Source organism: Sciurus carolinensis, chromosome 3 (genome assembly GCF_902686445.1).
Source record: "Sciurus carolinensis chromosome 3, mSciCar1.2, whole genome shotgun sequence".
Taxonomy (NCBI): Eukaryota; Metazoa; Chordata; class Mammalia; order Rodentia; family Sciuridae; genus Sciurus; species Sciurus carolinensis.
The window spans coordinates 13222642-13236780 of record NC_062215.1 but is presented as its reverse complement, the minus strand read 5'-3'; the positions used below and the strand labels follow the sequence as shown (position 1 = coordinate 13236780).

The following is a 14139-nucleotide window of genomic DNA, read 5'->3' as shown; positions in this document are numbered from 1 at the left end:
ACAGATTACTGAAATCTTTGAGAGAGAGAATCTGTTATAACAACCATGGACCCTCTCTTCAGATGACATAAATATGTACACAGGTACAACTTTGCATGTAATTGCAGAGGGTTCCTTAGGTTAAACCCTATCTCTTATGATTGGTTTCACTAATTTCCTGAAATATATTAAATTTTTATATTTTGAGTGCCATAAGTGAGTGTCATTTAAAATTGTAAAGAAAAGTCCTCTCCAATTTTGTTAACCCAAAATATTCTTGTAATATACTAAGCATTAATGTTATTGTGGGATAATTGATATAAAATACGTATTTCTTATGCAAATCTACCAGATTTATAGATAAGAAAATAATTACCTGTTGTTTTTCTTAGTTAAGTTTATGAAAATATACTTTATATGCAGTAAGATTTACCCTTTAAAAATGTATGGTTTGATGAGTTTTAGTAAATACACAGAGTTGTTAACTACCATTAAAATCAAGGTACAGGATATTTACACCACCTCCAAAAGCTTTCTGATGCCCCTTTGCAGTCTTTCCTATCCCCTTAGCCCAACCCTGGGCAACCAATACCCTGTACCTGTATTTCATTTTTAGTATGTCATGTTAATGGAATTGTAGGGTATATAGATGTTTATGTTTGTTTGTGTTGACTGCTTTTGATCTTTCATCAGGTAGTATGTGTCAGTTGTTTGCTCCTTTTTACTTTTTTTTTTTAAGTACATTTTTTAAAAAATAATTTTTTAGTTGTAAATCTACACAATGCCTTTATTTTTATTTATTTATTTATATGTGGTGCTGAGGATCAAACCCAGTGCCTCACACATACTAGGCAAGTGTTCTACCACTGAGCCACAACCCCAGCCCTACTTTTTACTCTTTTTGTTTGTTTTCTTTTTTTTTTTTTTTTTTTGCGGTGCTGGGGATTGAACCCAGGGCCTTGCGCTTGCGGGGCAGGCACTCTACCAACTGAGCTATATCCCCAGTCCTACTCTTGATTAGTATTCTGTTGTATGGGTGCACCATGATGTGTTTATTCACCCATAGTTGATGGATACATTAGTTTTCTAGTTTTTGATTCTCATGAATAAAGCTGCTATGAACATACATGTGAACATGTTTTTAATTTCTCCTGGGTAAATACCTAAAAGGGAGATTGCTGTGCATATTATAAATACATTTTTAACTTTAAAGAAACTGGCATATTACTTTCCAAAGTTACTGAAATGTTTTTCATTTCTACCAATAATGTGTGAGATTTCCCTTTGTTCCACATTCTCACCAACATTTGGAATTGTCAGACTATTATTTTACCCTTGCTAGTGAGTATCTGATGGCACGTTGCTGTGGCATTAATTTGCTTGTCCCTAAAGACTAATGAAACTGAGTATCTTTTCTTTGCGCTTATTTGCCACAGTTGTATCTTCTCTGATGAAAAGTCTATTCATATCTTTTGCTAACTTTTTTATTGGGTTGTTTGTCTTACCAAGTTTTGAGTTTTTTTTTAATATTCTAGATACAAAACTTTAATTAGATTTATGTTTTGAAAATATTTTCTCCCAGAACATGGCTTTTGACTTTCCTTTTATTTTCTTAAGAGTATCTTTCAAAGAGAAGTTTTTATTTTTGATGAAGTCCAGTTTATCTATTTATTCTTCTGTGAATTATGTTTTAGTATTGTATCTAAAAAAAAAAAAAAATCTTTGTCTAACCCAAGGTCACCAGATCTTCTCTTATTTTCTTCTAGAAGTCTTAGACATTTAACTCTTACTTTAGGTCCATTTTGAGTTACATTTTGTATTTCATGTGAGGTAAGGCTTGATTTTTTTTTTTTTTTTTTTTTTTTTTTGGTAGTTCTTTTGTTTTGGTTTTGTTTTGGTTCATGTTCAGTTGTTCCAGCATCATTTGTTGAAAATTCTGTCCTTTCCTCGTTGAACTGCCTTGGTGCCCCTCTTGAAAATTAATTGGTCATATACTTGGACTCTTTTTTTTCTTCTGTTAATGCATATGTTTGTGTTCATGACAAATATGCTGTCTTAATTGCTATGACTTTATAAAAGTCAGGAAAGCAGGTAGTATAAGTCCTCTGACTTGATCCTTCTTTTTCAAAATTGCCTTTTCCAGGTATTTTCCTTTATACATTTTAGAATCAGCTTTTCAGTTTCTATCAGAAAAGATTTTGATTGGGATGTGTTAAGCCTTTAGATCAATTTTGGATGATTGACATCTTAACAATATTTAGTTTTTTAATCTGTGAACGGGGCATATATATATATCTTTTTTTTTTTAAAGGTCTTTAATTCTTTAAAAAATGTTTTTATGTATGACTTTTCACTATTTTACTAAGGTGAAAGCTTGATTAATATAGATATTTAGTTTATAATATTTTTTCTTCAATTGTATGTATGTTCTAAAAATTCTGATATGTTCATTTTTATTTAGTTCGGTATGCTCTATAATTCTCTTAAATTAGATTCATGAATTGTATAGAATGATGAGTTTTAGTTTTCCATTACTGAAGATTTTCTAAGAATTTTTCTGTTATTGATTTAATTTCATTGCGATAAGAGAACATTTTGTATCATAGAAATCCTTTTAATTTATCAAGATTTGTTTTACAGCACAGAATATAGTCATTGTGGTTTGGATCTGTAATGTCCCCAAAAGCTCAAGCAGCAGTGTCCAAGGGTGGGACTTTGGGGGAGATGATTGACTCACGGGCACTGTACTCTTACCAGTGGATTAATCCATTTAATGGATTAATAATTTGACTGAATTACTGGGAAGAGGTGAAAACTGTGGAGGGGAGGGGGGATGGTTGGAGGAAGTAGGTCCCTGGGGACGTGGCTTTGGGTACTATATCTTGTCCCCATCCCCTTCCTCTCACTCTCTGCTTCCTGGCTGCCTGAGCTCCACCATGCCTTTTTGCCTCACCTCAGACCCAAAGCAATGGAGCTATCTGACCATGGACTGAAACCATGAGCCAAAATAAACCTTTACTTCTCTAAGTTGCTCTTGATGGGAGTGAGGGTGGGGGTGTTTGTTTGTTTGTTTTGGCACTGGGGATTAAACCCAAGGGAGCTTAACTGAGCCACCCCTCTCCCCAGCCCTTTTTATATTTTATTTAGAGACAGGGTCTTGCTAAGTGGCTTAGAGCCTCACTAAATTGCTGAAGTTGGCCTCAAACTCCTGATCCTCCTGCCTCAGCCTCCCTAGCCGCTGGAATTATAGGTGTGTGAGATTCTTGACAGGTATTTTAATCACAGTAGTGAAAAACTGACTGATACAATGGTTTGTCTTTGTAAATGTTCCACTTGTAAAGCTTAGAATACTTTTCAGATGTTAATCACGTTAAATTGTTCCGTAGGGTTGTTCACTATATCCTTGCAGGTTTTGTCTCTTTTTTCTGTCAATTACTGAAGAAGGGAATTGAAAACTCTAAATGTAATTCTTGTCTATTTTTCTTTATGTGTTATCAGTTCTTGGTGAAGTTTGAAGTTCTGGTATTAGGTGATAAATATTTAAGATGTTGTCCTCTGATTAATTAACTCATTTATCATTATGGAATGGCTGGCCTTCTTGTACCTGCTACTGTTCTTTGCTCGGAGCTCTTTGCTTTATATCATTGTAGCCAACTTTAGCTTTTGGGAGGACTAGTGATAGCATGGCAGGTCTTTTACTTTTAATCCATTTGTGTCTTGGTGTTTGAGTACTTTCCCCAGGCTGGGGATGCATCAATAGTAAGGCAAGTGCTCTGCATGCATAACGCCCTTGGTTCCATCCTAGAACATGATTAAAAAGGGAGAAAGTATACTTCTGTTCCATAGCATGTAGTTGGTGCCTGATTTTTGTTTTTAATTCAATGTGACAGTCTCTGCCTTTTAGTTAGGTTTGGTTCTGTTATCTTGCTATTGTGGCTTGATAATTCATTTTACAAAATTCTAGCGGCAGTCCAAAAAGAATTTTTCTTTTTTTTTTTTTTTGCAGTGCTGGGGATTGAACCCAGGGCCTTGTACTTGACAAGCAAGCCTTCTACCAACTGAGCTATCTCCCCAACCCCAAAAGAGTGTTTTTGAAGAACCCAAATCAAGCATTCCTTCAAGGAATTTCAGAATACTTAGCAATTAATTCTTGTAGACTAAAAACTATTCACATGTGAAATTATTCACCTCTATCATAATTATGCTGGTTTGGTTTTGTTTCTTTTCGTTTTGTTTGCTGCTGGGGATCAAACCCAGGGCCTTGCATGCACTTGCCAGCAAAGTGCTCTAGCACTGAACTATATCCCTAACTTCTAATTATACTTTTTTAAACATTAATCTTGCTTCCTCTACTATTTATTACCCCTTACTATTCATTTATCCTGCATTTATATTTAGTTTACTATTACTTTTACAGAATATCTTTTAGAATATCTTTATTTGGTATATTAGTCAGCTTTCTATCACTGTGACAAAATACCTGAGAAAAACAACTGAGAAGAAGAAAAGATTTATTTTGGCTCATGGTTCCAAAGGTTTCAGTCCATGGCTAATTGGCCCCATCGTTTGGGCCTTTGGTGGTACAATACATCATGGTAGGAGCAAAAGACAGAGAAGATCTGTTCACCTCATGACAGCCAGGAAGCAAAAAGAGAGAGGGGGACGGGGCCAGGGCTCCAATATCCCCTTCAAGGACATGCCTTCAAGGTTTAGTACCTACCTATGACCTCATGAACTGGGGACCAAGCTGTTAGCATATACTTTGGGGGAACGTTTAAGATCCAAACCATTACTAAATTAGATTGACACATTGTTTGGATTTTTGATTAATTGCATTTGTAAATGAACAAAGTATTGGACTTTGTAAGTAGGCAGCAATGCCAAGGCCCTTTAAATGTATAGTTAAGAAAATGAGGCTGTAAATTCCTGGAGATTGGACAGTTTCTTCTGGAATTATTTTATGTTTTAAGCTTATTCCTTTATTAAGCTTTTGCGTGGTCATTGAGGTTTGCTTCATTTATAAATTTTCTTTCTTGCAGAGAAACTGCAACTTTGAAAACTTAAGAACAAAACCCAAGTTGTAATAGAAATTGATAATAATGAGTGAAAAAAGTTTTAAATGTTCTGCTGATTTTTTCTAATATTGGATAGTCAATGGAAATGTCACATTCGCTGGAGAAAATTTATGAGGATTTTAAAATATTTTCTTAGGTAAAAGTGATACAAATAATGCTGGACCTGAAATTAATAAGATTCGAACACCAGAGAAAAAGCCTGCAGAACCAAAACAGGTATGCTCCTTGCATTTCGTGAATATGTCGTTCTAAGGGATTTAGTCTGTTTGGTCATCTTTGAGTCTTGATGATTTAAAGAAAAGTCTCTCTGTTTTTATGCATATCTTACATTTATTGTTTCACAGGGATCGAATGGGTCATGTTGCACCTTCACCTGCCACTTTGTCTTGGGCTGTTATTTTGTTTACCTGTGTATTTTTCTCAGATTCTGTTATTCAGTGGTGGATTGAATTTAAAGACTTTGCATGGTAGGGTGGTATGTGAAGACAGAGACAATGTGTCACTGACCTGACCGCAGCATGGGAAGAGCCGTGTCTCCAGTTCGGCTCGCTCTCGCATCACACCCTTTGCCTGATTCCTTAACTCTGTCTGGCTATCCATCTACTTTCCCTTCTTCTGTGCTTGGGAACCAGTTAGAGAATTGTGCTGTTGATTGAATCAGTGCCACTGGAAAGGCGTGTTTTCTAATCTCAGTGGACCCTGTGGGCTCCCTCACCTTTCTTTTGCATGTACCCAGCTGCCTTGCTCAGTGTTCTCACGCGGCTCTTTTCAAGGATAGAGAACCTTCCACCTTCTCTATCCTTATTGTCAGGAGTTGACTTTGCTTTAGACTTAACCTCATCAGGATTTCACCCTGTCAATTTATAGCGTTACATATCTCGCTTTTTCTTTGTTCTTAAACTTCTTTCCTTCCTTATTACTAGTCTTGGAGGAGGAGTTCTGTTGGGGCGAGTCTCTCCTCTTCCAGTCACCTTACAGAACTTGCCACTACTCCTCTGTTTTCTTCACATTCTCTTCAGCTACTGATTCTTCTTCTCCTGTGCAATGTGGGTACTTGTCTTCTAGCCTAAAGAGAGTACATCACTGACTTCTATTTAAAAGGCACTTTCTTTGATCTTCATTTCCTTTGTAGCCAGTGCCTAATTTCTCCATTTCACCTCATCTCTTATTTGCTCTGTAACTCACACAGTCTAGTAAAGGTGTCAGCATTTCACGGAGACCATCCAGCTCCAAATAACCACATCTTATGAACACACTTCAGTTCTAGTCTTCCTGGGGTTTTGTTTGGCATTTGGCACTATTTTCCACTGCTGTCTTTGATCATTTTATTTCTTTTGGTTTCTTTGGCACAGTATTGCTATTTTTCACAACTCTCTCTAATGTGACCTTCTGTTTCTTTTATAAGCTCTTGTTTACCACTTCCTATATGTACCTAGTCTTTAAGTTGATCTTTCCTGGAGTTCTGTCACTATTCTGCTTCTCTTGCGTTCTCTGATTGCTTGCTATAAACAAGTCCAGTTCGTGATGTTAAGTGCCTGCTTCACGATGACTTCCAAACCTATACCTTCCGATTCAGCCTAGCATTAAGCATCTATCCTTTGTATTCAGGTGCTTATATTCCCCAAAGCATGTCTGGCTAACAGGTCAGAGATGGAGGGACTCCATATTGTAGGAGGAGCTGCTACATATTGTAGGCAGCCAGGGGAAACCCCCCAACAGAGGCGATCTGCACTGCAAGTAAATATGGCCCACGTGGGAAGGGCACAGAGAGAGATCAAGTTGATCGTGCAGCAGCAGCAAATGTGGTCAGAAGCAGCCACAAAATCTTGTCAGGTGCTGTCAGAGCCTCTGCTGAAGCAAGTGCTCTGCAATCCTCAGTGAGTATTCGGCATCAAAACTTGTAAGAACATTGATTTGCCAAAGCAATCTGTTGAGTGGTTTAACAGAACTGGAAAAGGAAAATTGCCTCTTTCCACCTTACATTTTTTTCCATGTTGTCACCACTTGTGAGCTTACTCGTATTTTAAGAGGAACCCACCATTCTCTCCCTTAAAAACCTTAGTTTACCATAGCTTAATGGGCTTGAAAAAAGTATTTATACTCAGGTATTGAATCATTCAGGATCTTGTGTAATTGAATTCTTGCAATTGCCAAAAGGGGAAGCTGACATGTAAACAAGTGAAGTTTTAGCTTTGTGTACATAGACTTCTCATGCCCCTAAATCTGCCATGCTCTTTATACTCACTTAGCCTTGCATAAGCTGTTGCCTTTAGCTAGAATGTCCTTCCCTTCCTGGAATATTCCAGTTTTTTGTACTTTCAACTCAAACCTCCTTACCTCTGTGAAGTCCTCTTTATTTTCTGCCTTGGACCATAGGCTCTCATATCATGTCCTCCCTTAGTATCTTTAATTATACATTTACCTGCTGGTAATCCTCTACTGGACTCTAAACCAGGGGCTAGACCAGATAGTAAATCTTGGACTTCGTGGGCCATATAGTTTATTTTGCACCTGCTCAACTGTGTCACCATAGTGTAAAAGCAGCTAAAGAAAATATGTAAGTGAGTAAGTGGCTATGTCCCAACAACACAGTATTTATTTACAAAAATCCAGTGGAGTGGAAATGGTGTGGTTAGAGCTGTAGTTTAAAAGGCCCCTGCTCTAAACTCTTGAGGGGATAGGCTAAGTCTTATTGTTGCTTTTTAAATCTCCTGCACCAGGAGACCCTAAATAAATAAATGCACTTGGTAGACCCTAAATAAATATTTGTTAATGAAAAGAATGTCAATACTATTCAGTGGCAAAACTGGTCAGCCAAATCAGTTATGTGATAGTGATGTAGTACCTGATTGTCCTTTTCAAAGTTGTTTAAGTTGAGATAAGGTTTTTAATTAATATTGCTGTATGTGAGGAAGTAGATTGTGTGTGTGTATGTGTGTGTAAACAATAAAATCAGAAGGCAAGAACACATTTTATTGATATATTTTAGAAGTAAGTAATTATCTTTCTAAGGAAGAAAGTGTGAAATTAAAGATAATGTTCTTGAAGAAATTAAAGTGGATATGCTAATAAAATGGCAGTATCTTTTCTTATGACTAAAATTTAATATGCTTTTTTCCCTGTGTTGCTTTTTTAATTTAAAAAGTATTTCTTATTTCATTGTCAGAAAATGATTGATTCAGTACCCACCACTTCTGCTTTCACTGCTGAGAGTAAATCATATCCATTAAAAGTGTTAGGTTTGGGAAAAGGAGAGCCACTGAACTTGGATTTTCTGCAGCCTAAAGGCTTCTTATTTTTTTCTAGGTTGATTTGGAATCAAATCCACAGAACAGAAGTCCCGAATCACGTCCTGGTGTTGTTTATCCCAATACCAAATTTCCTCGCAAAGATAATCTCAACCCAAGACACATAAATCTTCCTCTTCCTGCTCCACACGCACAGTATGCAATCCCTAATCGCCATTTTCATCCCCTTCCCCAGCTACCAAGACCACCATTTCCAATTCCACAGCAGCACACTTTGTTAAATCAGCAACAGAATAATTTGTCTGAACAACCAAATCAAATGCCACCCCAACCAAATCAGGTGGTCCAGCAGCCAAGTCAGTTGACTCCGCAGGCCCAGCAGCCACCTCCTCAGCTTTCTCCTGCATATCAGCCAGGACCCAACAGTGCTTTTTTTAATAATGCAGTTTCTCATCGACCACAGTCTCCTCCTGCAGAGGCTGTGATCTCTGAGCAGCAGCCCCCTCCCATGCTACAGGAAGGCCACAGTCCTCTGAGAGCCATTGCACAGCCTGGCCCCATCCTTCCTTCACATCTAAATAACTTCATTGACGAGAATCCCCCAGGATTACCTACAGGAGAGGCTTTAGGTAAGTTTCCATATTGCTACTAGATGTGAAAAGTTCAGAGAGTCTTTAAAATGACCTGTACTATATAATGTTAATCTAGGTCAGGATTGAGTCATTTCTTTAGTGCCAGCAAAAACCAACCACTTTGTGGGATAATCAGAATCCAGTTCCAAGTGCTGTTTATAATACTTAGTATCAGTTGATGTCAACTTACATCATAAAGCAAGTGAGGGAAAAAATCATCATAACTGGTTTCTGGCAAATTTAGAAAGCATTGATTTTCTACCACAATCAAACTGTATTTATTTCTTTGCCTTTCTGGAGAACTTGGTTGTAAAAACTCTCTGTAAGAGTTGGGGCTATGTCTCAGTGGTAGAGCACTTGCCTAGCACGTGTGAGGCACTGGGTTTGATCCTCAGCCCCACATAGAAGTAAATAAGTAAAATAAAGTATTGTATACATCTACAGCTAAACAAACAAGCAAACAAACAAACAAAATACAACCTCTTGATAAAATTAACTTAAAACCCTAAATGCATAACAACCCAGTGTTTTCGCAAACGTTTCTGCAGATCGTATACATGGGAATGTAGCTCTAGAAACATTAAGGCAGCAGCAGGCACGACTACAGCAATGGAATGAGCACCACGCCTACCTGAGTCAGGGCGGCATTGCATACCCGCACCACCACCACCCTCACCTCCAGCACCTTCCTCAGCCACCCATCGGACTCCATCAGCCACCAGTGAGGGCAGACTGGAAGCTCACCAGCAGTACCGAAGATGAAGCAGAAACGACATTCTCCAGGTACTCTAGCAGGTCCCCTCTATTCTCTTGTGATTCAGTTTTACACTGGAATATTGTCTCAGGACACCGAATGCTGGCCTTCTTGGCACATGCTACAAAAGTCCCTTGATTGACTCTAAAAATATGGAGAATTCATTTAGAAGTAACTCTTGTACAGATTTGGATGTGGATGGCCTACTCTAGGTTACAGATTAATTTGGTCCCTTGCTTTGGTCTCTTCTGCAAGAGAAATGTACCATTGCTGAGGATGTCTTTTTGAAGGTTTCTTTTCTTTCTTTCTTTCTTTCTTTCTTTCTTTCTTTCTTTCTTTCTTTCTTTTCTTTTTCTTTTCTTTCTTTTTTTTTTGTATTCAGTAGTAATAAGGACTCAAGTAGATTATAAATTCATTAATTTTTCTTTCTGTTAGCACAGACTTCAGCCTTCTTTTAACCACAGGTACTGTGAATAATCCAAGCACTAAACTTGTTCTATAGCCAGCATCATGTGAATGTTATGGAGTGTTGGCTAATCCCTTCTGAGTGACATCCACCATCTTTTATAACTTCCAGTTATAAAGTGGAGACAAGGAACTGATACTTTTAATACAAAGGGGAAAGGAATTAATTACCAGCCAGGTTCTTGGGCATAGTTAGTGTCTTCTGAGTGTTAATGCTTATATTTGAGATTACTTAGTGCTGGTTCTAATGAAGTATTATGATTTGATTTGTAAAATTATCCATGTAGTTGACTAAGCTTTTCTTAATGGAACCTGTCCTTTGTTTGCTACTCATGTTTCATCATCTTCATATAGGTTTCAAGACTTAATCAGAGAGCTGTCTCATCGTGATCAAAGTGAAACTCGAGAACTAGCTGAAATGCCACCACCTCAATCAAGACTTTTGCAATATAGACAAGTTCAGGCTAGAAGCCCACCAGCAGTCCCATCTCCCCCATCCAGTACAGACCACAGTAGCCACTTTTCTAACTTTAACGACAACAGCAGAGACATTGAAGTAGCCAACAACCCAGCATTTCCGCAGCGCCTTCCTCCCCAGATATTCAGCTCACCCTTCTCGTTGCCATCTGAACACCTTGCCCCTCCTCCCTTGAAATACCTGGCACCTGATGGAGCATGGACTTTTGCTAACTTGCAACAGAATCACTTAATAGGGCCAGGCTTTCCCTATGGCCTACCTCCATTGCCTCACAGGCCACCGCAGAACCCTTTTGTACAAATACAGAATCACCAACATGCTGTCGGTCAAGAGCCATTTCACCCATTGTCATCTCGAACAGTATCATCTTCTTCGCTCCCGAGCTTAGAAGAGGTAAATGTCTTTCTTCTTCTTTTACTTTTTTCATGTTGGGATTACTTGATTGTGAATAATACCAACATATTGATACGATAATAGAAATGGCCAGATCTTGTTGAATTTAAGTCTTTTAAAGATAATTCTTTCTTGAAAATTATTTTAATTTCTACCCTCTTGTGATATTTCAAATTCTGTAGTGATTACTGTTGTTGAAACATGAAGCCTCTTGAGAATCTTTTATTACTGTTTTGGGACATTTGACATCTGAGCACTCTAATATTCAAGTTGCTTTGTCCTTTTTAACCTGAGGAAGTTGTTTTTAGTGATTCTTTTTTTTTTTTTTTAATTTAACTTTTTAAGTTAGCTCTGTTAATTAGTGTTTCCCAAAGATGTTGACTTTTCAGCCAGTGGCCAGTTCCAAGTAACAGTTCTCTTTTTCCTGTCACATGTCCTGGTGATTTGGATTAAACCGAAGTGGTAGATGCCCAATGAGAGACTGATTCCCAAATGTGGGAATTTGCAGGTGTTTAACATACTAAGCATTTTGGGTAAACTGAATTTTTATCTTAAAATACCTACACATTTCAAAATAACATCTTTATGGACCTTTACTGATATGAAAAAAATTTAGTAATTTAGATTATAAAACTTCCAAAATGATACTACATGGTGTAGACTATAAAAATTTTGTCTAGTTCTTCCCAATAACCTTGCATTGATTAAAGAAAAGAATGTGTAAAGCTGATTGTGGTTATTACCAATCATAGATACCTACTTAAAACAGGACAAACATTTCTAATATTGATAGATGAAAAAAAATCAGCTTCATTTTGGCAGTTCTTGACTGATTTTGAAAGCCATTTCAAATAATTGATAAACATTTTATAAATTCTCTGCTATAGATGCTGATTAAAAAGTCAAGTTTCATAGGGAAAGTTCTGTATCTTTGTAGGATTTGGCAAGTAATTGGTTCAGATTGTTCTAATATTGATCTACTTATTCTGTGTAGTAACTGTCATTAAAATAACTTAATTGTGCCAGTCATGGTGGCACATGCCTGTGATCCCAGCAATTCCACAGGCTGAAACAGGAGGACCACAAGTTTGAGACCAACCTCAGCAACGTTGTGAGGCCCTGCCTCAAAATAAAAAAATAATAATGAGGACTGGGGGTGTAGCTCAGTGGTAAAGCACCCTTGGGTTCAGTCCTCAGTGCCAAAAACAAACAAGCAATTTAATTGTATATTTGGCTTCAGAAGTAAGTTGTAGCATACTAAAGATGCATATGTATTTATTGTGAAAATATTTTGGAGCCATACTTTACAAAAATTTAACACATATCTGGCATTATTTCAAATGAAAATGGAATGGCATTATAACTGGGCAGTTTATAATTTTCAGTTAGTGATGTTATATTTATCTATGATGAAATTCATATAACTTAAACCATTTTAAACATCATAAAGCATACAATTTAGTGGGTTTTTACCATATTTATAGTATTGCATGACCATTACCACTATCCAATTCCAGAGTATTTCATTGCCCCTGAAAGAAATCCTGTACCCATTAAAGTAGCACATTCCATTCTCTTCTCTCCCATTCCCTACAACCACTAATTCACTTTGTCTCCATGGAGACATTTCATATCAATGGAATCATATAATCTGTAACATTTTGTGTCTGGTTTTCAAAATGCATTCATGCATTTTGAATGTATCGCTATTTCATTCCTTTTTATGGATGAATAATTTTCCATTCTATGGCTTTGCCACAATTTTTTCATCGGTCGGTGGACATTTGGATTGTTTCCATTTTTTGGCTATTATGAATAATGCCACTAAGACCATTTGTGAACAAATTTTTGTGTGAAAGCATATTTTCAGTTGTCTTGGGTGTGTAGGCGTGTGTCTAGTAGGAACTGCTTGAGTGTGTATCTGAGAATATAATTCCTGGGTCATATGATAGCTTTATGTTTAATTTTTTGAGGAACTGCTAAACTTTTTCACAGTTCTTTGCACCATTTTATGTTCTCACCAGCAATGTGTGGGGATTCTCATTTCTCCGCTCCATATACTTATACCTTTTTGATACTAGGAATTAAACCCAGTGGCACCTAACCAGTGAGCCATGTCCCCAGCCCTTTTTATTTTGTATTTTGAGACAGGGTCTCACTAGTTGCTGAGGCTGGCTTTGAATTTTCAATCTTCCTGCCTCAGCCTCCCAAGCCACTGGGATTACAGGCATGTGCTACTGTGTCTGGTGTGCATACTTCTAAAAAATTACTGTTACAGCCACCCTGGTGAGTGTGAAGTGGTTTCTCATTGTAGTTTTGATTCAGAGTTTCATAATGACTAATGATGTGGAACCTCTTTTTGTGTACTTATTGGTCATCTGTATATTTTCTTTGGAGAAATGTACATTGAAATCCTTCAGCCATTTTAGTAAATGGTTATATTTTTGTTATTCAGTTGTAATAGTTTTTCATATATTCTGGATATTAGATCCTAAATTAACTCACATATGATTTGTAGTTATTTATCCTACTCTGCAGTTATTTGTCCTGCTCTGTAGTTTATCTTTTCACTTTTTATAGTGTCCTTTGATGAACAAAAATTTTTAATTTGGACATAGATAAATTGATGTTTTCTGTGGTTGTTTGTGCTTTTGATATCATATCTAAGAAATTGTCTAGGCCAGTATCACAAAGATTTAATTCTACATTTTCTTCTCAGAGTTTTGTAGTTTTAGCTTTTATATGCTTAGTTCTTTGATTCATTTTGAGTTAATTTTTGCATGTTGTGTTATGCAGATGTTAAATTTATTCTTTTGCATGTTGTTATCCAGTTTCCTCAGCACCATTTGTTAAAAAGACTTCCCTTTTCCTATTGAGTGATCTTGGCAACATTATCAAAATCAGTGGGCCATTACAAAAAAATCAGTGGACCATAGATAGCGAGTATATTTCTGGGCTTTCGGTTCTATATGAAATTGATCTGTTGTCCGTTCCTGTGCCAGTCTTTTATTTTTTTAAATATTAGTTGTAGATGGACATGATCTTTACTTACTTGTTTTTATGTGGTGCTGAGAATTGAACCCAGTGCCTCCCAGGTCCAGACAAGCTCTTTACC

At 37.0% G+C, this 14139-nt stretch overlaps 1 protein-coding gene across 6 annotated transcripts in view; it reads left to right on the top strand.

Moving 5' to 3' along the window:
* Helz (helicase with zinc finger) overlaps positions 1 to 14139 on the top strand; it is a 151555-nt gene that overhangs the window by 112732 nt on the left and 24684 nt on the right. For all 6 annotated transcript variants that reach the window (XM_047544352.1, XM_047544357.1, XM_047544356.1 and 3 more), the window contains 4 exons: positions 5191 to 5270; positions 8361 to 8931; positions 9483 to 9717; positions 10508 to 11024. In XM_047544352.1, coding sequence (XP_047400308.1) covers positions 5191 to 5270; positions 8361 to 8931; positions 9483 to 9717; positions 10508 to 11024 — 1403 coding nt within the window. The remainder of the gene's footprint in view (positions 1 to 5190; positions 5271 to 8360; positions 8932 to 9482; positions 9718 to 10507; positions 11025 to 14139) is intronic.